Below are 24083 nucleotides of genomic sequence, written 5' to 3'. Positions count from 1 at the left end.
TGTATATACCTTGATAGCCTCAATAAGGACTTCTTCCACTTTGGGCTGAGTGCCTGCAAAGTTGCTAACTGGGACTTTTTTGTTTGAAGAAATGCTAGCCCATGCGGGAATCGTCCTCTTCACCTTCTTGACTTTTGCTTTCTCTAGCTTGAAACCGTCCTTCAACCTGTTACCGAGAGATTTAAGAGAGAAGCAAGTCAAATAATGAGGTTGTCTCTCTAAAGCGATATTTCACTGTGATCATTACACCCTTATCTTTACCATGTCCTCACCTTAGTAGGAGAACATAGCAGTGTGTCGCGCACTGTCCAGCGGCGCAGTCCTTGCATTTGTTGCTTTGTCCGTTTGTCACCGCAGGCAAAGCGGAACTGAAATTTCAAAACATCTGTCTTTACACCATCATAGTTGTTGGACCACAGCAATACTGTGTTTCCATGTGTATATAGACAGATATATCTTTGAAATGCTAAGAGGTATAGCTTTCCCCCCCGTATACAGTCCTCAATAGGTAATCAATTAGATTCAGTTTTATTAGGGTTGATTTCTATGCACTAAATGGAAAACTCACAGTGTTGGGCTGTGAAATTGTTTTTCACCTTTAGTATATTTAAACTTTCGAAAATGAGTAGGCACGACAAAATTCCTACCAACAATGGTACAATTAAAACTATTGAATGACCAAGCATGGAGTAGACCAAACTAATGCTAAATCCGTGCCCCTCTTTACTTTTCAGAATAGAACAGACCAATTCATTTTAATTTAATGAGTTTTGCAAAGATCTGAGATCCGAGTAGTAGCATTTGTAGATGTCACAAATGAGTTTGAAAATTCTTTAGCGTTCAGCTTTCCAGTAAGGATTAGGTTGGTCAGACCTGTCACTGTGTGTGAATTATATCATAATTTCTGGCATCCATGATGCTACCGATGTCTTCGGTTCTACTCCTCCAAGACTGTACACAGGGATTCTTATATACAGTCAGTCATTAAAGGCATAGTCTACATGCCTGTGGCAGGTCAAAGCTCTTAAAATCACATGAACCGTAGTGATGAGAGAGGCCAAGTGTTGTCCAGCACAGGTAAGGATAATTAGATAAAAGTGCTATCAAAGTGAAATATCGCAGTGTTCATTTTCAGCAGTCACAAGCTCACTGCAGGGTAAGACTCACTCTTTCTTCTCGGCATCAGCCCCTTTCATCTCTCCAGTTGCTTCATCAGTTTTTTCTCCGTTCTGTTTTGGCTCGGCTTCACCTGCAGCTCCCTCGTCCCCGGTACTGACCACTGGGGCTGAGGATGGAGCCTCCTCCTCCTCAGCTGATGGCGACTCCTCTGATGTGGCATCGGGCTCTGGACAGATGTTTAGAAGAATGGTCAAATGTGTTTCATATTAGAGCTGGGCAATAATTCAATATTAGCGTTCATCATCTTTCAATGGTATTGTATCGGGTTGAAATTCCATTATTGTTACATTCATATTGTGATACACCATTTCATCGCCTGAATTCATGATAAAGAGGATTTATTTAAAATTTCTAACAAAATTATATATATTTGAAGGAGTATTTGCTGAACACTAGTATATATTTGAAGGGAGTATTAGCTGAACACAAGTTTTTGTTTAAAATTATAAACTGAGCAAAAATTTAAATGCAACACTTCTGTTTTCGTTCCCATTTTTCATGAGTTTGTAAATGATCCCAGATTTTTTCTATGCTCTGTGAGCTTAAATCTCAGATTTTGCACACAAATTCATATATATTTAATCTGTTGGTCAACATAATCCACCTATCCGACTGGTGTGACATCAACATGCTGATTAAACAGCAGGATCATCACACAGGTGTCTGTTATAGTGGGGAGAATAAAAGGACACTCTAAAATGTCCAGTTTTTGCTGCATAACATCATTCCAGAGATGCCACAAATGTTGAGAAACTGTGCAATTGGCATGGCGATTGCAAGAATGTCCACTAGAGCTGTTGCCAGAACGTTGAATGTCTATTTCTTTATCGTAACCCAGCTCTGGAGTCGTTTCAAATGTTTAAACAGTATGGCCAACTGGCCTCACAACTGCAGACCACATGTGACCACGCATGACCACACCAGCCCAGGACCATTATATCTTGCTTCTGCACCTGCGAGATCGTCTGAGACCAGCCACACAGACAACTGATGTATCAGTTGATTTACACAACCGAAGACTTTCTGATCAAACTGTCAGAAACTCGACATCCTTACCATAATGCTGTATGGCACCATGACCATCTTGAGTGGGCAAACGTTCACCAGCGATGGCCCCTGGCACACTGATGAATGCTGGTTTCAGATGTATCAGGCAGATGGAAGGTAGTGTATATGATGCTGTGAGGGTGAGCAGATTTCTAATGCCAATGTTGTTCAAAGTGTGGCCCATGGAGTTGGTGGGGTTTTGGTATGGGCAGGCATATCTTAGAGACAAAGAAGGTGGGTGCAAATTGTCAAAGGCAATTTGAATGCAGATATGAGATCCTGAGGCCCATTGTTGTGCCGTTCACCCGCCACCATCAACTCATGTTTCAGCATGAGTTGATGGTGTACCGGTGTGGGAAGATGGTGGTGCGAACTTAATGTCTGCGGCGGCCTCAACCAGTACCGTCCATACGGTGTCTTTGTCCACGTCTCCTTTTGTTGGCTGGGAGAGCTGGTGCTGGATCGGCTGAGAAAGCTTGGTCTGCTGCATCTCATGGGCCCAGGGACCACAGCCCTGATCGGCACTGCACCCGAACAGGTAACACCAAGGGTGGTCTGACAGGATGTGGAAGCGGGGCAGGCAAAGCTAACTGCTAGCCCATACAGACCGGCACTTCTGATAACATCGAGGGCGGTCTGGCAGCGGCCTTGCCTAGCGTTGACTGTCTTTTAGTGTCGCCGTGTGGAGTGCAGGGAGGTATGTCGAAGGTGTCTCGATGGGAGGGCTGGCATTGGACTGGCTGGGGGAGCTTGGTCTGCTGCGTCTGGTGGGCCCAGGGACCACAGCCCTGCCGGAGCTCCTCGGGCGGTCTGACAGGACGCGGAAGTGGGGCAGGCTAAGCTAACTGCTAGCCCATGCAGACCGGCAGTTACGACAGTCATCCTGGCTGGCATTCATTCTCTGGACAGAGGAATTTTTGGACTGTGTTGGACTGAGTGGACTATGTTGGTAACATTTTTCTTTTTTCTTTTTTTTTGCTTTGTTCCGTTTTTATATTTTTATGGTGGTGTCATTTTTTGGGGAAAATTTGGGATGTATGTTTTTGTCTTGTATTGCACTGCTGTGGGCTGGGGGAAACAGAATTTTGTTTCTTTTGTGTACACAAGTACATGGAAGAAATGACAATAAATTGTTCCTGATTCCTGAGCATGATAATGCATGGCCATGTGTTGCAAAGATCTGTACTGAAAATCTGGCTGCTGAAAATGTCCCAGTTCTTCCATGGCCTGCATACTCAAGAAATGTCCCCCATTGAGCATGCTTGGGATGGGATGATCAGGAGAGGCTCTGGAGGTCCCAATCGTCCGGAGACAACAGGGAATCCCTCTGCTAAGAAGGATGCTGCCCCCTCGCTGCAGCATTTCCTAGCTACGACCATCCATCCTCAGTCGGTGAATGTGGCGCACACTGTGGATGCTGAACATGCTCTGTGCTGTCCTGACAGAACCCAGCCCACACCCCTTCGGCTGCTTTTCTCCCCCTCAACACTGATTGTCGGTGATTCTATAACACGGAATGTGTTTCTTTAATGCAGTCACACACTGTTTTCCTGGTGCCATAGCCTCCGACATTTTAAAAAGGCTCCAGGGTTTACTGCCATCACTCCCGTCCTCCATTAGAAGAGTAATAGTTCACATGGGAACAAATGACGCAGCTCTTCAACAGTCCAAGTTGACTTAATCTTATTTTAACCTTTTTAATTTTCTAAGGTATTGTGGAAAGTCCATTTTTATCTCAGGTCCCATTCCCACAGTTGGCCACGTTACTAGTCATTTCAGTAGACTCCTTAGCCTTCACAACTGGCTTCAGTCCATTTGTAGGGTTCATAATGCGGGTTTTATTGGCAATTGTAATCTGCTTTGGGACTGACTGTCTCTTTTTAAAAGAGATGGAATTCACCCAAACAAACTGGGCTCACATATGCTAGCCACTAACATACAGCATGCGGTACAGTCCACTCTATTTACTGAATGTTTACACTCCACCCCCCCCCCCCCCCCCGATTCTCCCTCTTCTTTTCCGGTTTCATCTCAGGCCACTGTTTCCAGCACTTGCCCCCTACTGTCCTCCCCTGGCATTAACACCTTCACCGGTTCATCTCCCTATTCAGACTGTTGTTACAGATAGGGCCTCCCCCCCGGTGAGACGTTCCGCTGTGCATGGCGGATCAGTTTCTCGGTACCTGTGCTCTTTGGCTCGGGCCACTGCTGTTGCTAGCAGTGGGTCTCTGCCCCTTAGGATGGCGCTAATAAATGCTTGCTCCATTGCGAATAAATCCTTCATATTGAACAATTTATTCATTTCAAAAGGCTTGGATTTCCTGTTTCTGAGTGAGACTTGGCAGAGGAATGTGGAATACGGCCCCCTAATCGAATTGTGCCCTCCAGGTTGTACTTTGATCAGCACTCCCAGGACCTTGGGCTGGGGTGGAGGACTCACCATGGTTTTCAGGAACTGCTTTTCAAGTCAGACGGGTGAGCTGAACTGCAGATGACAAAAGTTGGATGTTCAAATCTGTTTTATTGTATTTTAATTTACAGACCCCTTGGTGCTAATAATTCTTTTATGTCTGAATTCAGTGATTTTTTTTATCCTCTATCATTAGGTTGGACAGAATTATGGTTGGTGATTTTAATATTCATGTAAATTCTTGTAGCTTTGCTGCTGATTTTCTAAATGTCCGAGTCTTAATTTTATTCAACACATGTCTGGCCCCACATGCATTAGGGGGTCATACTTTGGACCTTGTTTTTATGGTTGATTTAAATATTGATTCTATTTACTCTTAGGAGCTGCATGTTACTGACCATGAATGTGTATTGTTCAAACTGTCTTTTAATTTAGATTCTCTGCCCAATGAATGTGTCAAATTGCTCTTGCATCTTGAATCGCCCCTCAGCTGAGAAGTTTTCTGCAGGTTTAGACCCAAGAGCAGTGTTGTCTTCTCACACTGATGTTGATTGTCTGGTCCTCTCATTTAATACACATTGTTACGCCATTTTGGATAAAGTGGCTCCTAGTAAAATGAGACTTGTTACTTCCATCAATTCATCTCCCTGGTTAAATGACACTATTTTCTGTTTCTGGTATAAATGTTGGAGGGTAGAGCAACTGTGGAAATCCACCAAGCTCCATGTTCAAAGTTTCCATTACAAAGCCCTTTTAACTGATTTAAACAACATGGTTAAAGGATGCGAAGGCTTTACTTAGACATATGATCTGCTGTCTCTGTTGACACTTGAAAAAAAACAGCTGGAGACCCATTTATTTAAACTGACCTTTGTCTTGCCTTGTGCTGTCTAATGTTTGTAATTTTGTATGTTTTTAAGGTATTTTGTTACTTATGTTTTATTGTTTGTTTCTTTTTTACTGTTTTTATTGTCTTATTTGTAAAGAGGTACTCAACACGTTAACATGTTTTCTGAGCTGTAAACTGAATGATATAACTGTAGGGTAACGAAACACATCAATGCTGTTGTTAATATTGACATTTCTTAACAAATTTATAAAAATTAGCATTTCATGGGTTGAAAATGGCTTAACATGCCATTTACTGTTTTAAATCAACCCTGAACCTTGGAAGGCCAATGCTGATGTAGTCGACTGGTTGGGACTTATCTAATGAAATAAAATACATATATTTAAAAAAAAGAATGTTAACGCCCTCTAATCAGAGGTGGGCAACCCACCTCCCCCAGCCCCCCCGCCCTTGAGTGTGAGTCTGTGAAACCGTGTTTGTTTTCAAATATACAGTACCTTGTAAAAGTATTCAACCCCCTTGACAGTCATCACTAATTCCTGGATTACAAAAGATGCTCAAACATCTGTTCAAGAACAATATTATTTTTGTGAACCCATAAGCTCTAACAGCATGTTTCCAAAGCCCAAATAAGTTTTTGTTTTGCTGGCTTTTTGTAAATAAATTAAAAACTAAAATATAGTTCTTGCATAAGTATTCAACCCCCACATATCAATACTTTGTAGAGTACCTTTTTGCAATAATAGCCATGATTCTTTGGGGTAAATATTTACAAGCTTTGCCCATTCTTCTTGGCAGAATTTGTACAGGTCTTACAGGTTTGGTGGGATGGCGCCTCTGGACTGTGATTTTCAGTCTGTGCCATAGATTTTCAATGGAGCTGAGGTCCGGACTTTGACTTGGCGACTCCAAAATATTCACCTTTTTGTTGCTGAGCCATGCCATTGTTGCTTTAGCCTTGTGCTTAGGATCATTGTCTTGCTGGAAGGTGAACCTTCTCCCAAGCTTCAGTTTAATGGCAGACTGCAACAGGTTTTCTTCCAATATTTCCTTGTATTTAGCTCCATCCATTCTTCCCTCAATTTGAACCAAGGTTCCCAGTGCCTGCAGATGAAAAGCAACCCCATAGCATTATGCTGCTACCGCCATGCTTTACTGTAGGGAGGGTGTTTTTTAAGGCATGAGCAGTGTTAGGTTTGCGCCACACATAACGCTTTGAGTTTTGGCCGAAAACCTAAACTTTTGTCTCATCGGACCACAAAACCTCTACCCAGATCCTAACTGGGTCTCTCTCATGCTTTGTAGCAAACTCCAAGTGTGCTTTTATATGCATAGTTTGGAGCAACGGCTTCTTTCTCGCCACCCTCCCATACAGGCCAGATTTATGGAGAGCCCGTGATATGGTTGACTCATGTATATTTACTCCAGTTTCAGCCACTGACCTCTGGAGCTCCTTCAAAGTGATTGCAGGATCATCTGTGGCTTTCCTCACCAGCCCATGTCTTGCTCAGACACTCAGCTTTGAGGGACGGCCTGGCCTACAAAGCATCTGGGTGGTCTGATACAGCTTCCACTTTCTGACAATGGATCCAACAGTGTTTTGTGGGACATCCAAACACTTGGATATTGTTTTGCATCCCTTTCCCGCCTTCTACATTTTAATCACTTTGTCTCTTACTTCAGTATTATGCTCCTTTGTCTTCATTTCCTGATGGAGTTCACGCCCGGCTAGTGAACTTTACACGGAGTGCTTTTTATACCTATAAATGAGACCTCTACTTTAATATGTTACAGGTGCACACTAATTATATCCATTTGTGTTAACCTGAGTTTGTTTTAGAAATAATTTGTCATTTGTGTAAACTTAGAGCTTTCAGAGCACAAGGGGTTGAATGCTTTTGCAAGCACTATATTTTAGTTTTTAATTTATTAATAAAAAGTCAGCGAAACATAAATTATTTTGGCTTGGGAACATGCTGTTAGCGCTTATGGGTTCACAAAAATAATATTGTTCAGGAACAGATGTGTGAGTATCTTTTATAATCCAGAAATTAGTGATGACTGTCAAGCGGGTTGAATACTTTTGCAAGGCACTGTATGCTGATCAACACTTGTCATTCACAGGAGTTTACTCATTAAACTTACACCTTTATTACATTTTCTTCCAACCTTTTGAATTTCTCTCAATTAACAGTTATATAATTTCACCATTTTCAATTTTGGCTCAGTGATTTGGCCTTGTGCATTTGACAGCTGTAGAAGCACCAACGGACAACTGGGTCGATCGGTCTGAATTCGTGGTGCGACTGAGGGAAGTCACCTGCCTCTCTCCGCCGCTGGAGAGCCACAGCCCATCTCGCAAGGCCCTCTTCCGTCTGTGGCATATGTGCGTCGTGGTAGTGTCTGACGCCAGGCTGGAAGGCAGGCCGGTGGAGGGGCCTGGGTACAGCGGTGAGCTGGCAACTCACGCCGGGCCCTTCTCCTGGATTCCCAAGCTACCCCTGCCCATGATCCTACCTCACACAGCCACCCCCCCCCCTGCCAACCCCTAGCTCACTTCTTAGCATTTTTTAAAATTATGCAGTGGGTGGAGTTAGACTCAAACCTGGGGAAAAAGATACACTTCAACAATTGTACTCCTGTGAAGCCCTTTGTGACCTTGATCTGTGAAAGATGCTATACTAAATAAACTGTACTTCTGGACTGGCGCATACGACAGCATGTACCAGTTCCCGCCAATATCAAACAACTTGGCGTATCCATTGAAGAGGAGTGGGACAACATCCCACAAGCCACAATAAACAACCTGATCAACTCTATGTGAAGAGTTTTTTCATGCTGTATGAGGCAAATAGTGGTCACACCAGATACTACTACTATGACTACATTCAGCTGCTCCCGTTAGGGGTTGCCACAGCGGATCATCCATTTGCATCTTCTCCTGTCGTCTGTGTCTTCCTCTGTCATGCCAAACACCTGCATGTCCTCCCTCATCACATCCATAAACCTCCTTTTTGGCCTTCCTCTTTCCCTCCTACCTGGCAGCTCTATCTTCAGCGTTCTTCTCCTTCTCCCAATATACCCAGCATTTCTCCACATATGTTCAAACCATCTCAATCTTGTCTCTCTTGCTTTGTCTCCAAACTGTCCAACCTGAGCTGTCCCTCTAATATACTTGTTCCAAATCCTCCTCTGTCACTTCCAATGAGAATCTTAGCATCTTCACTTCTGCCACCTGCAGCTTTGTTTCCTGTCTTTTCATCAGTGCTACCATCTCCAGACAATACAGCATAGCTAGTCTCACTACTATCTTGTAAATGTTTCCTTTAACTCTTGTTGGTTCCTTTCTGTCACAAATCACTCCTGACACTCTTCTCCACCCACTCCACCCTGCCTGCACTCTCCTCTCCCCCTCTCTTACGGACTCCCTATTACTTTGAAAAGCTGACCCCAAGTGTTTAAACTCATCCACCTTCGCCACCTCTACTTGCATCCTTACCATTCCACCGTCATCCCTCCTGTTCATGCATATGTATTCCGTTTTGCTCCTACTGTCTTTCATTCTTCTTCTTTCCAGTGCATACCTCCCGGCTCAGAGCCGATCCTTGATGTAATCCCACCTTGATGTAATCCCACCTCCACCTCGAACCCATCTGTTTCTCCTACCGCACACCTCGTTACTGTCACACTGCCCTCATACATATCCTGCACCACTCGTACATCTTGCTCTGCCACTCCCGACTTTCTCATACAATAACACGCCACCTCTCTCGGCACCGTCATATGCTTTCTCTAAATCCACAAAGGCACAATGTAACTCATTCTAACCTTCTCTATACTTCTCCATCATCATTCTCAAAGCAAATATTGCATCTGTAGTGAGTGTTCTTTTCTGGCATGAAACCATACTGCTGCTTGCTATTCATCACCTCTCCTCTTAACCTAGCTTCCACTATTCTTTCCCTATATCTTCATGCTGTGGGTGATCAACTTAATACCTCTGTAGTTACTACAGAGTCTGCACATCACCCTTATTCTTGTCTGCTCTCGACGGTGAAAATCGGTACCAGTATACTTCTCCACTGCTCAGGCATTCTCTCACTTTTCAAGATTGTGTTAAACAATCTGGTCCAAAACTCCACTGCCATCTCCTAAACATTTCCATGCCGCCAGTTATGTCATCTGGACCAGTTGCCTTGTCACTGTTCGTCTCCATAGCTGCCCTCACTTCATCCTTGCTAATCCACAGCACTTCCTGATTCACTATTCCCACATCATCCAACCTTCTCTCTCTCTCATTTTCTTCATTCATCAGCCCCTCAAAAGTACTTCTTCCACCTTCTCAACACACTCTCCTTGCTTGTCAGCACATTTTCATCTCTATCCTTCATCACCCTAACCTGCTGCACATCCTTCCCAGGTCAGTCCCTTTGTCTAGCCAATCTGTACAAGTCCTTTTCTCCCTCCTTAGTGTCCAACCTCTCATAGAACTCACCGTAAACCTTGTCCTTTGCCTTCACCACCTCTCTCTTCACTTTACATTTCATCTCCTTGTATTCCTTTCTACTTTCTTCATCTCTGATTATCCCACTTCGTCTTTGCCAACCTCTTCCTCTGTATACTTTCCTGTGCTTCCTCATTCCACTATCAAGTCTCCTTGCTTTCCTTCCTCTGTCCAGATGACACACCAAGTACCTTCTTAGCTGTCTTCCTCACTATTTCTGCAGTGGTTGCCCAGCCATCCAGCAACTTTTTGCTACCACCCAGTGGCTGTCTTAACTCCTCCCTGAACTCCAAACAACAGTCTTCCTTCTTCAACTTCCACCATTTGATCCTTGGCTCTCCCTTCACTCTTCAGTTAGTGGTCACACCGGATACTGACTCGTAATTCTGTTCCATGACCCCACCTTGTGTTTTGGTTGGGTATCTATAGCAAACCGAGGTATTTTGCAGCCGAAATGATGTGAAATTGATGAGTCAAAAAAAATAATTTCACGCGTATGTTTCCATTTATGAACCCGTTTCATACACTTTTGTAAAAATTATGGGGTGCTGCATTTAAATTTTTGCTCAGTACACTTCACTACATAACAGTTCAATGTGATGAACTTCAGTTCGCTGTTGGCCTCTAACATTTAATATGTTTGTATAAGTACACAGGTACCATGAAAAATTGATTGTGTAAAATGACCTATGCTCTTATGGTTATCGTAATAATTTTTTTCATATTATATATATATATATATATATATATATTTATCTTTGTTAAAAGAAACAGTGGTAGGGAAAGTGCTCAACAAATAAGGAGCAAAAGGAGTAGCTTTATTGACAGCTGGTGATTGCTTATGGCATGAAACAGGCTTGTACTGTCTCAAAGAATTTACTTGACTCACTGGATTATATATAATATTTTTTGTATATATATAAATCAACATTTCATAATAGCATAAAACAGGCTTGTACTGTCTCATGGAAAACTTACTTGACTGACTGGATTGTTTTGCTCCTTATTTGTTGAGCACTATCCCTACCGCTGAGTGTTTCTTTTAACAAAGTTATATATATATATATATATATATATATATATATATATATATATATATATATATATGTATATCAGGAATAGGTATTAAAAACTTATGTAATCTAAAGCTTGCCCATGAATATTTAAAATTCGTTTGAGAAAGATGCAAACAGATTTTGCTGCTACTGGGCAAACCATTAAATGGTCTTTCTGGCTATTGCTAAGTTGTTGGCGTCATGTATGAATGGGTTTGGCAGGCTTATGTGCCTGCCACCTAAAGACCTGACAATATACAATGGTGGACCAGCGTCATCCTTTGCCGACAGAGCTGATGATGGCCATGCTCACCTTTCTCTGGTGCAGTGGAAGGAGCCTTCTCCTTGGGTGGAGTCCCTGTTGCACGACGAATAGGCATCCCACTTTATGACCTGGATGGTGATGTCAACATGCATTTTCACGTTACTGCAGACAAGTCTGTTGCTTCGTGTTCATATGCACGATTTAAGATGGTGAAAACGTCAAGATAGCTGGTGGAGGGGTGGTAGTGGTGGTGTTATATTTGGCTTGAAACACTACATCAAGGCCTTCATATTTTTGTATGACCTAAATGAGCGAGGGAGGACCATTTCTGGTTAGCCTTAATATATACGGGAAGTGCGCCTGTATGTTGCAAAATCGCATGCTTAAATTACACTTGGAGTGTCGGGGCCGGCTCACACGAGACAGCGATGTTGGATCATTTGCCTTTCGGTACATGCATCGTACAAAATCCCAGAATAACTCGGTAAATTCGCCATTTTGTACATGATCACACGTACAATAATGGCGTCGTATGGTGCAGAAAAAGAATCATGAAATCGCACAAAGGAAAAAAAACCCAGTGCCGCGACGCTCACCGAAAGGGCTCGGGCAGCGGTACAATTTAAACGATACGGACCAACTTACCTTTTAGCGTATAGAAAAAAACCTTGTATAAGTTAGTTGAACAAAAAAAATTCCGCACGGTCCTTTATTTAGAAAGCTCTGTTTACGTAGCCCTCCCCTTGGATGACCGGAGACGTAACGACGTAAAACCACGCCGACAGCTTTCACCTCAGTTAATGAGGGAGCTTCTGCAAGCGATCACTCCGGCTTTGACCGTATGGCTTCTTGGTGTGTGGTTAATTAATTAATAATAATAATAATAATATATATATATATATATATATACATACATACACACACACACACACACACATTTAGTAAAGTCAGTGGGCAATTTACCAATCTGAGGCTATGACCCCCCGGCTAGCCCCTCACGGTACTCTAGGTAGAAAGTGGTCGTGGTATTTTATAAACAGGTATTTGCTGTCCTATTCGTTCCATTGAAATCGTTTGACCCCCCCCCCCAAAAAAGTCATACATGGCGAAAGGATGCCATTTTTGTGGTGCATTACCATTATATGAAATACCATTATATCATTCATAATATGAAAAGGCATTTTTGAAATGGTAGCGGATTTTGGGGGGATTTCGGGCATCTGTTGATCAGTGGAGTCTTGTTTCACTCATGAGACATCGGTTTCTATGTTGGTGATCGCGAGATTTTTTTCCAATCGACTTCGCGAACGTCTACATCTGATTGGTTAAGGTTAGCCAATCATAGGTTTCGGCGCACGGAAGTTTGATCTAAAGTTAGTTGGAAAAAAACGCTACACGGGCTCGCAAATTTTTTTCTAGGCCGGCGGAGTTTATGACCCACCCTACTCTGCCTCTGATCGGCTACTACTCGTTGTCTGGTTCGGTCTGGGTTTAGGTATGAGGAGTGAGATTGAGTTGGGTAAGGGTAAGCCAATCAGAGGCAGAGAAGGCGGGTCATGACTTCGCCATCCTAGGAAAAACATCGCACACGAATCCTGATCACAACACTGCTTTTCTCAAACTGCGGAAGTAAAAAAAAGTTTTTGTTAATGCCTGCAGTTTCACCACTGGAGGGGCTTGAAAGAATCAAAGAGGCACTTAACAACAACAACAACGGACCACACTGACAGCATCCATTCCTCCAGCCATTATCCAAACCGCTTATCCTGCTCAGGGTCGCGGGGATGCTGGAGTCTATCCCAGCAGTCATTGGGCGGCAGGCGGGGAGACACCCTGGACAGGTCGCCAAGCCATCACAGGTCTCATTCTTCACATTTTCCAGCAGCCGGCGTTGGCGATCTATCTCTACGTCATGTTTTTTCTCCATGTTTTTTTTCTTCTTCATGTTTTATCTCTATGCTTTTGTCAAACGCTCCGAAGTCTCTTCAGCAGCCGCAGTCATACACTCAAAGTTAAACGGCTGTAGTTCAATATAGAGCCAATATAACATGGCGGCTTCCCTTCCCCTGGTGTGATGGAACAGGTGGGAACTGTGGTTTTCAGCACACATTGACACAGATGAAAAAAAAGAAAGAAAGAACCGAAACAATGCCTTTGACCTTCTGGTTAACCCTTATACATTTAAATATAGCGCTTCTTCAGACCGAGACCTTGGAAGAGCAGTCTAAAAGTGGGTATATAGTCTTACTCATGTTCTGTTACATCAATTCTAATACAATAATAGCAGGAAGATAATCAAAACAAATATATATATCAAACCTACCTTTCCCCTCACTATCACAAATGCTAGCTTTCAAAAATAATCGGGACAATTGGAACTTTTTAAATACCTTTTTTGTCTTTAATGTATTTACAAGCTTTTAAACTGTTCTTTAAGTTTGAAGTATTACAAGCACTTCATGTTCAGCAACCCTGGCATTTGCTTCTTTAAACTTGCATTTTGCTCATTTCAATTGGATGAACCTATTTGTTCACTGGAGTCGTTCTATTTAAGTTCATTTGATTTTTTTGTGTGAATTGATTTGCATTGCTTCTTGAATGCATACCTCTACCTCTACCGAGGCATATATACATATCACATGGAGCAAGCCAAAGCTGTGGGAACACTTGGTTATTCAGCCATTGTAGCAGACTATATGGGCAAATTCACCATAATTGATAGACACGGGCCCTTTCAGAAATGGTTTCCGGGTTGAGAGGGCGGAGCGAGGACTAGATTGGTTGGGGCAGCGCCATGTTGCTCGGGCTGTTGGTTTTGTATAAAGAAAATAAAAGACACACGCGTTCGTGTAGTCGATGAGAGAAATTGTCCGTCTCTACTTTCCTGCAATTCCTACATTGGTGACCCAGTGTCCGAGGAAGTCGATGGTGGTCAGCCCGCACTGGCACTTGGCTGGATTGACGGTCAGCCCGTGCTGGCTGAGCCGCTTGAAAAGAGTCCGAAGGTGGGTCAGGTGTTCTGCTTTGAAGGTGCTGGCGATGAGGATGTCGTCTAGATAGATGAAAATGAAAGGCAGGTCCCGTAACACTGAATCCATGAGGCGCTGGAATGTCTGTGCGGCGTTCTTGAGGCCGAACGGCATGCACAGGAACTCAAACAGTCCAACTGGGGTGATCACTGCTGTTTTGGAGACATCCAGCGGGTGGACGGGCACCTGATGGTATCCACGAACGAGGTCCACTTTGGAAAAGGTGACTTTTCCAGCCAGGTGGGTGGAAAAATCCTGGATGTGTGGGACTGGGTAGCGGTCCGGTGTTGTTGTATTGTTGAGTCAGCGGTAATCACCGCACGGCCGTCATCCGCCACCAGGCTTCGGGATAATGTGGAGGGGTGAAGCCGACAGGCTGTTGGAGCGGCGAATGATGCCGAGACGCTCCATATTCTCGAACTCCTCCCTGGCGGTGGTGAGCTTGGCCGGTTCGAGGCGCCGAGCCACAGCATAGACTGGTGGGCCAGTGGTGGCGATGTGGTGCTCCACTCGGTGCTTGACGGTGGAAGCTGAGAAGGTGGGCTACGTGAGGACCAGGAACTTAGCGAGAAGCCGGAGAAAATCGTCTGCGGCCGAGAGCATGCTAGACAGTCTGATGGAGTCTGCTCCGCTGAGAGTACACACATATGAGCAAAAAGTGACAGCGTCGATCGAGTGGTGGTTTTTGACATCCACCAGCAGCCCATAGGCACTGAGGAAATCTGCGCCGAGGAGGGGGACGGCCACTTTTGCCGTGACAAAGTCCCAACCGAACCGCTGTCCTCCTAAATACAGCTCCACGTAACTAGTGCCATAAGTGCGGATGCTGCCATTAGCGGCTTCCATGTGGGGGGGGGCATATCTGCAGGACAGGATGTCTGCTCTCGATGCGGGCAGGAGGCTCCTCTGCGTGCCCGTGTCGCACAGGAACCGCCGTCCAGAAATGGAGTCTTTGATGAAAAGCAGCCTGCCAGTTCGGCCGACGCACATGGCCACTACTGAGCGCCGGCCCCGGCGTTTCCCACCGCGCTTGGCCTTGGGTCCAAACTTTGCGTGGTAAAAACACCAGCCATGGTCCTGCCGCCGTTGAGGAGATGCTGCTGCGGCAGCGACTGCTGTGTCTCCAGGCAGAGATGAAAATGTTTGGGCAGGAAAAAAACGCGGCCGCGCAGTGCTGTTGACCAGCCAGGAAACATTGATCAGCCTCCTCGGCCAGAGCACGAGAGTCGGTGATGGCGGTGTTGGCTAAAGCAGCTCGTACCTGAGAAGGCAGCTGTCGCAGAAACAGTTGGATGAAGAGGAAGTTGGGCTTGTGCTCTCCCGGGAGATCCAGCATCCTGTCTATTAATTCAGATGGCTTACTGTCACCGAGGCCTTGTAGAGAGAAAAGCCAGCTGGCTCGCTCAGCATCAGAAAGTTCAAAAGTTTTCAACAGGCGAGCCTTGAGTGTCTCGTATTTATCCTGTTGCGGAGGATTTTTGAGGAGGCTCACCACCCGGGTTGTTGTTGAACTGCCGAAAGCCGACACCGCATAATAGTAGTTGGTGGTGTCTGCGGGGATTTCCCGCAATGCGAACTGCGCTTCTGTCTGGGCGAACCAAGCCAAGGCTGACGACTCCCAGAACTCCGGCAGCTTGAGAGAAACATTAGCCATCATGTTCACGAAAAGTTGTCCAGCAGACAAACGTCGGGGTCACCAGTGTAGGAATTGCAGGCAAGTAGAGACGGAAAATTTCTCTTATTGACTACACCAACGTGCGTGTCTTTTATTTTCTTCATACAAAACAAACAGCCCGAGCAACATGGTGCTGCCCCAACCAATCTAGTCCTGGCTCCGTCCTCTCAGCCCAGAAGCCCTTTCTTAAAGGGCCCATGTCTACCAATTATGGTGAATTGTACCCATATAGTCCGCTACACCATAACCTTTGACCTCAACCGTCACACAAGGACAACATTACTAGTTCCTGTGCATCCACTTGTTCTCTCTGCTTCCCCTTCATCCCCAAAATAACTTTTTTACCCTGTTTGCAACCAAACATTTTGGAATCCAGGGATGCTATTTCTTTCACAATTATTATTTTTGTTATAATTAATATGTTATTTCTATTGTTATCAATGTTGTCCTCATTGTGAGCATCTGCAAATGTTAAATAAACTTCCGTATTTGCAGTCCTTTTAAAAAAATAATAAATTAAAGAGTCTGGAACTTATGCATCTTTTAAGTCTCTTCTTAAAAAGTAACAAAAGAAAAGTTAAAATTTAAAACAAAAATATTTTCTATGTATAATACAGGTAATTTAGTGCTTCCGCCGTTGGAATCCAAACTCAAAATGGCGGCATGTTACAGAACTGTACCGCAGAAAAAAAAATTCCAGCCGTAAACTTGTCGTTCTGCCCACGCACATTTTGAATGTTTGTTTTTTTTTCCTTTTTTTTTTTTGTGTGATTTTCTGCAAGGATGCAGTTTTGTGTCATATGCTGGGCTGGCAGCAAGAGGCCACAAGCTTCCTTGTCAATTATCCTCTGACTCCTCTTCTGCCTCGCGCAGCCAGGTGAAGAAGGCTGTGACTGACTTGAGGGCCACACCCTTGCCCTGCTGCTCCGCAGGGTCTTTGCTAGTCTCCCACTTGTAGAAAGCGTCCTCCGAGATGACATCCTCATCATACAGACAGTCAAAGAACATCCGGAGAAGGTCTGATGTAGGATTGGATGAGAGAGAGAGAGAGTAGGTGAGCAAGATAAATACAGTTGTGAGGTCGAGACTGTGCTTTATGGTTCATGTACATAAACCTGATTTTAAAATTGTGCTTGCGCTATAACACAACAACAGGTAAGAAATTAAAATAGACATCTGAAAATCCAAAAAAAAATTTTGTGAGGTGAAATGGTCAGACACGGTTCCAGAAGCATCATTTTACTTTAGTGCCAGTTGTGTGGAGTTCGTCAAATTAGATGCTGTAGTGTGGGACAGAACTCACAATAATCACAGAGCACTATTTAAGGTAATACCAGGATAATATTCTCTTAATGACAACTGATTTGACACTATCTGAATTGCCCTGACATGACAAAGCCCACCCATCTGGAACTTGAAAATTAAAATAAACTAAAATTATTTGAAATCACTTAGTGTCTTAACGGAAAAAAAAAAGGCTGCATGAAATGTGTCAGCACACATTGTAGGAAGGTAGAATTTATGCAGTGCCGTGCAGGGCTTACTTGGAGGCTGATCTAAGGTGACGATCAGCGCCTGAAGTGCATAAAGTGCTTGCAGCTGTCGCTCAGTGTCTGAGTTAAGGTACTTGAGTAATACAGGCAATCTCCTCTGGATGATGGCCGTGTCCACTCGACAGGTGGTGCTCTCTTCTGCACAAGACAAAGGAAAACAAGTCAAGCAAAAAATCCACGGTAAGTGACAGCTGAGCAGCAACACCGTTGATTTGACCTGGTCTAACTGGTGCAATCGGAGGCAATTCTTGCAGAAAAGTGAGACCACTTGCATGGGGTGGTGCTCACCTTTCACTGCTGCCTTGCACACAGCTGTCATCAAAGCCCGCAGGAATGGAGACGAGCTCATCTGTGATTCGTCCAGATTTGCCTGGGAAGCAAAGCAAGCATAGAGGGGAGGGAGATAAAAACATGAACATTTTCAGATGGGTACACACATCTGAGTGGTCATGGCGCTGTACTTGAAAAGAATTGTAGATTCTGTAAAGATCCATGATGCATTTGTGCTTTAACATAGTTCCTTCTATGTATGTGAGGAGCATTGTGGAAATTGCATGAAGTATGAAAATTTGCAGCCAAGGTGTAATGATTCATAATAAAGGTAAAGGTCAACAATTACTTCCTTTTATCAATTTGATAATTTGATAATCAATTTGATAATGTTAAAATAAGGAACATTCTTTTTTGTGGAATAAAGTGCTGACAACTGTGGCAAAGTATGATATTTGTGGAAAAGGAGAAATTGAGTGTTTCAGCCTTGACTGGCCTACATTAGTCACCTGATGAGCATGTGGTAAAGACACTTTCAAATACAAAGAAGCAACACACAGATTCCCAAAAAGATAGACAAGTCCTAAGAGAAGCAGGATGACGTTTGTTATAAATGTCAGTCAAGGTGAATGTCAAGGTTGCCCGCAGTCAGGCCTGCAGTTCAAATATGGCCCTTCATTAAAAGCTGTAAACTTTTAAGAGCTTTAAAAGCAATAAGATGTTTCAGTCATGTATTTTTGCAAATTTTGACTCCATTTAAGTCATATTTAGGATGCCATTTCAAAAACCTAACTACAAGGCATATCAACAACATGCATCATTACATGGAACATTTTACTTTTTACATCCATTCCATCCATTATCCAAACCACTTATCCTGCTCTTCGGGTCGCGGGGATGCTGGAGCCTATCCCAGCAATCATTTGGTGGCAGGCAGGGAGACACACTGGACAGGCCGCCAGGCCATCACAGGGCCAACACACAATTGGATATATATGGACGAGGAATTTTTGGAACAACTATATAACAACTATATAAAATTGAGAGGTCTTGCTCTCTTATTTAAATAAGTATTTTACTGAAAAATACAACAGCAAATAGATTCATAAGTCACCTTTGCTGACAAATCCTATGAAAACGTGTGAACTAAATGCACATTTCAAGTCCAGCCAATTGTTTTACAGCTGAAATGAAACTCCAGTCAGACGCAGCTCCTGCACCGACCCACGGAACATGTGAACCCAAACAAAGCAAACATGATGGCATCTCCACAGAACCATCGATGGAAGCATTATATAGGCAGCAATGGCTCTAACCCACATTGAACTGAAACAGCGGTGTCTCTGAAGACATGTTGCTGCATCATTTATGTAGCATCTAAGGTAGGTGGGGGAAAGGATGGATGATGATGGATGAAACATGGCTGAAACATGGCTGGCATGTGTGTGTATGCATGCATGCATGCAGTCACACACACACACATATATAAACCATAAAATTAATTGTACACGTCAATATAATAAATGCCTTGTGTATTTTTTCTCCCAACTCACAGCCCGTTGCCCATGTTAATTTTGGTGGATGGTCTCATGAAACTAGTACATTTGGGCACCTTGCCTACTTAATCGTCTGTTGATGCAAAATGTTTGTGTGAGTAGTGTCTATGTGTATGCTAGGAGTGTGACAAAATATCGATACCGGAATATATTGTATTAATTCCTCTTGCCATATGTTATCCATACACTGGCGCCAAATATCGATATTTCTTATTAAAATATGCAGGTGCTTTAAACGGATTCCCCCACCAATTTGACTTACCAGTCACTACTTCATGACTCCTCGTGGTGGTGCTTATCAAATGAATAAGGGTAAACTTGGGGTGAAGAAGAAGAAACTCACAGGGGGAAAATTGCAGACAGTGGGAGAGAGCAAATCATAGAGGCACCGTCATCTTTCAAGTCTAAAGCCTGGGCCCACTTCGACTTTTACAATATGGATGGGACAAACAAAATCAATAAAGACTACGCTGTGGCGGACACTAGGGGCTATGCCTCTCACCCAGCAGGACTGTGAGCTGGGGGTGTGGTTTACGTTCCCGGGCTCGCCAATGCAGGGTTGTTCCTGATGCAGTTGGTTTTTGGAGTTGAGGAATAAACATCAAACTCGCCTTGGTCTCCTGTGTTTTTCCTCATTCCTGCCACATTGGTGACCCCGAACTGAACATGTTTGGAGCAGAAGAGGAGTGTGAATCCACTTCGGCCACGCCGCCCCAACTCTCACAGCCGGCCGTTCTCGCCGCGGCTGTGAAACTCCCAGAGTTCTGGCAGAGCGACCCAGCCTCGTGGTGCCAGCATGTCGAGGCGCTGTTCCACCTGCGTGGAATCTCAGCGGACGACTCCAGATACTATTTGGTCGTCGCTGCGCTGGACCAGCAGTCCACACGCCGGGCCATGCAGCTGTTGCGCGCCCCTCCGCAACACGATAAATACGTCGCCCTCAAACATCTTCTGCTCCGGAGGTACAGTCTATCTGCCGCAGAGAGGGCAGATAGAATCCTTTCCCTATCCGGTTTGGGCGACGGGACGGCTGTGGATCTCATGGACAATATGCTGTCGCTGCTAGGTTCAGACGAAGGTGGGTTCCTTTTCCCGCACGTTTTCCTGCGCCAGCTCCCGTCTCCTGTGCACGCGGCTTTGGCTAACTCCCCGTGTCTGGCCGCTGGTGACTGCCGAGGTTTGGCTGAGGAGGCCGATCGGGTCCTGCTAGCTACCGGACGGTTCTCTGTGCAGAGTGTGGCATCGGAGCCTCTGCAGCCGACGTCGGAGGACGCGGACCCGGCAGTGGTGGCTGAAGTGACTGCCCGGAGACGGCGTGGGAGAGGCCTCTGTTTCTTCCACCAGCGGTTCGGCGGCAAAGCGAGGCGCTGCGTCCCTCCGTGATTGTTTGAGGTGGCAGGAAACTCCCGGGCCAGCGCTCAGTAGCAGCTGTGGGCGCTGGCGGACGTAGTGAGCTGCTCTTCATTAAGGACACGATGTCAGGAAGACGGTTTCTGGTGGACTCAGGCTCGCAAAAGAGCCTACTCCCTCCTGCTAAGACAGACAGGTCGGCCGAAGGCGGCGGCCCACAGTTAAGTGCGGCTAACGGTTCGTCCATTGCGACGTTTGGCACAAGGTTGGTGACTGTTTGCTTCCACGGGCGCCATTTTGAGTGGGACTTTGTAGTGGCCGCCATTACTGTTCCTATTATCGGCACGGATTTTCTGTGTGCTAATGGTCTGCTGGTTGATGTTGCAAACCGCCGTTTAATTGATGCTGTGTCTTTCGCCACTGTTCTGTGCGAGACAGGGGGAGCCGGGCCGTTAACACACGCTAACTTTTTAGCATTAGGGGATGTTTTTCAGCGCTTGCTGGCGGATTTTCCATCGGTGACTACGCCTGCCTTTTCCACCGCGGTTACTAAACACGGGGTAGAACATTTCATTCCCACTCTGGGACTGCCAGTTTTTGCGCGCGTGCGGCGCCTCGACGCGGTAAAATTGGCTATAGCTAAGGAGGAGTTCGCCATCATGGAGCGTCTGGGTATAGTGAGGTGTTCCAACAGCCCGTGGGCCTCGCCGCTTCACATGGTGCCCAAGGCGGATGGGTCGTGGCGGCCTTGCGGCGATTTTCGCCGCCTGAACAACGTCACCGCCAATGACCGCTATCCCATCCCACACATACAGGACTTTTCCATAAGCCTGGCAGGTACCACTATTTTCTCTAAGGTGGACCTGGTGCGCGGCCATCAAAAGGTTCCCGTGCGCGCAGAGGACGTGCCCAAGACCTCAGTGATCAACCCGTTTGGGCTTTTTGAGTTCATGTGCATGCCTTTTGGCTTGAAGGGGGCAGCGCAAACCTTTCAGAGGCTGATGGACTCGGTGTTGCGTGACCTTGCTTTCGTGTTCGTTTATCTCGACGACATATTAGTGGCCAGTCCATCAGCTGAGGAGCACCTGGCGCACCTGAAACAGGTTTTCCGTCGTCTGGACGAACACGGCCTGATAGTCAACCCGGCCAAGTGTCAGATTGGACTGCCGGTGATTGACTTCTTGGGTCACCGCATTTCGCCGCAAGGCGCGGTCTTGTTGCCTTCTAAGGTGCAAGCGGTGGCGGAATTTCCCCGCCCAGTCTCTGTTAAGGCATTGCAGGAATTCTTGGGCATGATGAATTTCTATAACCGTTTCCTCCCTTGCGCTGCCCACCTCCTTCAGCCACTTTACGAAGCCCTGCGGCTTAAGAAGGCTAACGACCCTGCAAGTACAGCGTTTTTGACTGGGAGTTGCTGGCACTGCACCTTGCAACCCGGCATTTCCGCTTCCTGATGGAGGGTCGCCCATTCACGGCTTATCTGGATCATAAGCCGCTGACTTTTGCCATGTCCAAGGTGACTGAGCCGTGGTCTGCTCGTCAACAGCGCCACCTAGCGGCGATCTCCGAGTTCACAACGGACATTCAGCATGTGGCCGGGAAGTCCAACCCTGTTGCTGATTGTCTGTCGCGTGTGCTTGTGTGTCCTGTGCACCTCGGTGTGGATTTCTCCGCTATGGCTGCCGACCAGCCCAGTGACCCGGACGTCCTTGCCCTTAGGTCAACGCGTACCGGTCTCAAGCTAGAGGACGCTGTGATGCAGGAAGGCAGTCCTTCCCTCCTCTGCGATGTCTCCACCGGCCGTCCTCGCCCCGTTGTTCCAGTGGCCTGGCGCCATCGAGTTTTCGATTCGATTCACTCCCTCTCGCACCCTGGAGTTCGGGCGTCGGTGAAGTTGGTCGGTTCCAAGTTTGTCTGGCCTGGCCTCCGCAAGGACGTCAAGGGGTGGGCAGCTGCATGTGTAGCGTGCCAGTGCGCTAAGGTCCACCAGCACACTAAATCGCCCCTCAAGCCGTTTCCGATCCCGGCCAGACGTTTCGACCACGTGCATGTGGACCTGGTGGGCCCTCTACCTTCTTCACAGGGTTTTACGCACCTGCTCACAATGGTAGATCGGACCACCAGGTGGCCAGAGGCTGTCCCTCTATCCTCTACAACATCCTCGGATGTTGCACGCGCTTTTCCTTCCTCCTGGGTCGCCTGTTTCGGCACTCCATCAGATATCACCTCAGACAGGGGCCCCCGGTTCATGTCAGAGCTCTGGTCGGCACTTGCGCGATCCTTGGGTGTGCAGGTACATCGCACTACCGCGTATCACCCTCAGGCTAACGGCTTGTGAGAACGTTTTCACCGGTCGCTCAAGGCAGCGCTGTGCGCTGCGCTCTCGGATGGTAACTGGGCGGATCGTTTACCTTGGGTTACGCTCGGGTTGCGTTCGGCTCCTAAGGAGGACCTCGACGCGTCACCCGCTGAGCTGGTGCTCGGTCAGCAGCTCTGCGTCCCTGGGGAATTTTTGCCTGGGAGTTCCGCTCCTCGACCCCGTCCGGCCGTTTATCCTTTTTTGTCCGACAACACTCGGGTTCCAGGCCCCGTTCACCACTGTTTTCCGCGGTCGTTCGTGCCTCCGGAGCTCATGTCGGCTCGTTTTGTTTTTGTACGGCATGATGCTCACCGCTCGCCCCTCCAACCCCCATACGATGGCCCATTTCGGGTTCTTGAGACGGGTCCTAAGGGTTTTGTGCTAGATATGGGTGGGCGTAGGGAGCGTGTCATGCTTGATAGGCTTAAACCGGCGCACAGGGTGGCAGGCGAAGTTGTGTTTCCGGCCCAGGTTCCCCGTCGGGGTCGTCCTCCTTCCAGGACCCCGGCAGTGTCTTCACGGGTTCAGCGTTCTGCTTCTCAGCCGGCTTTGGACTGTGTTTCACCTACTGTTTCGGCTGAGGGACAGCGCAGCCGTTATGGCAGGCTGCTTAAGCCTCCAGTGAGACACTAATTTTCTTTCCAGGAGTCCCTTCTGGGTGTTTGGGGGGGGCTGTGTGGCGGACACTAGGGGCTATGCCTCTCACCCAGCAGGACTGTGAGCTGGGGGCGTGGTTTACGTTCCCGGGCTCGCCGGTGCAGGGTTGTTCCTGCTGCAGTTGGTTTTTGGAGTTGAGGAATAAACATCAAACTCGCCTTGGTCTCCTGTGTTTTTCCTCATTCCTACCACAATGCAATATGCAAGACCTGTCTCGTTAAAGTTGAGTACATGGGCAACACTACGAATGTGCATAGACACCTTGTTCGTCATCATCCTGATCTCATCGTGGAGAAAACAGCTAACATGACCACAACTGGAAAT

The 24083-nt window shown here is 46.1% G+C and overlaps 2 protein-coding genes and 1 long non-coding RNA gene across 10 annotated transcripts in view; 1 reads left to right on the top strand and 2 right to left on the bottom strand.

Moving 5' to 3' along the window:
- Nucleotides 1-7904, top strand: part of LOC130107464 (uncharacterized) — a 32768-nt gene extending 24864 nt beyond the window's left edge. The window contains exons 2-3 of the long non-coding RNA XR_008809814.1: nucleotides 4615-4701; nucleotides 7740-7904. This is a non-coding gene — a long non-coding RNA (uncharacterized LOC130107464). The remainder of the gene's footprint in view (nucleotides 1-4614; nucleotides 4702-7739) is intronic.
- hp1bp3 (heterochromatin protein 1, binding protein 3) overlaps nucleotides 1-12064 on the bottom strand; it is a 45871-nt gene extending 33807 nt beyond the window's left edge. The window contains exons 1-5 of one of the 2 annotated variants that reach the window (XM_056272760.1): nucleotides 11956-12064; nucleotides 11359-11438; nucleotides 1168-1345; nucleotides 273-368; nucleotides 10-166 (exon numbers count right to left, since the gene is read on the bottom strand). In XM_056272760.1, the coding sequence (XP_056128735.1) occupies nucleotides 10-166; nucleotides 273-368; nucleotides 1168-1345; nucleotides 11359-11425 (498 nt within the window). In that variant the 5' untranslated portion in view covers nucleotides 11426-11438; nucleotides 11956-12064. The remainder of the gene's footprint in view (nucleotides 1-9; nucleotides 167-272; nucleotides 369-1167; nucleotides 1346-11358; nucleotides 11439-11955) is intronic. The other variant, XM_056272762.1, reaches the window with a different exon arrangement.
- A 4738-nt stretch (nucleotides 12065-16802) lies between these two features.
- Nucleotides 16803-24083, bottom strand: part of eif4g3a (eukaryotic translation initiation factor 4 gamma, 3a) — a 130054-nt gene continuing 122773 nt past the window's right edge. For all 7 annotated transcript variants that reach the window (XM_056273128.1, XM_056273129.1, XM_056273130.1 and 4 more), the window contains exons 32-34: nucleotides 17856-17937; nucleotides 17559-17705; nucleotides 16803-17033 (exon numbers count right to left, since the gene is read on the bottom strand). In XM_056273128.1, the coding sequence (XP_056129103.1) occupies nucleotides 16852-17033; nucleotides 17559-17705; nucleotides 17856-17937 (411 nt within the window). In that variant the 3' untranslated portion in view covers nucleotides 16803-16851. The remainder of the gene's footprint in view (nucleotides 17034-17558; nucleotides 17706-17855; nucleotides 17938-24083) is intronic.

The sequence above is a fragment of the Lampris incognitus genome, chromosome 2, assembly GCF_029633865.1.
Source record: "Lampris incognitus isolate fLamInc1 chromosome 2, fLamInc1.hap2, whole genome shotgun sequence".
Taxonomy (NCBI): Eukaryota; Metazoa; Chordata; class Actinopteri; order Lampriformes; family Lampridae; genus Lampris; species Lampris incognitus.
This window is presented reverse-complemented; position numbering and strand designations above follow the sequence as displayed.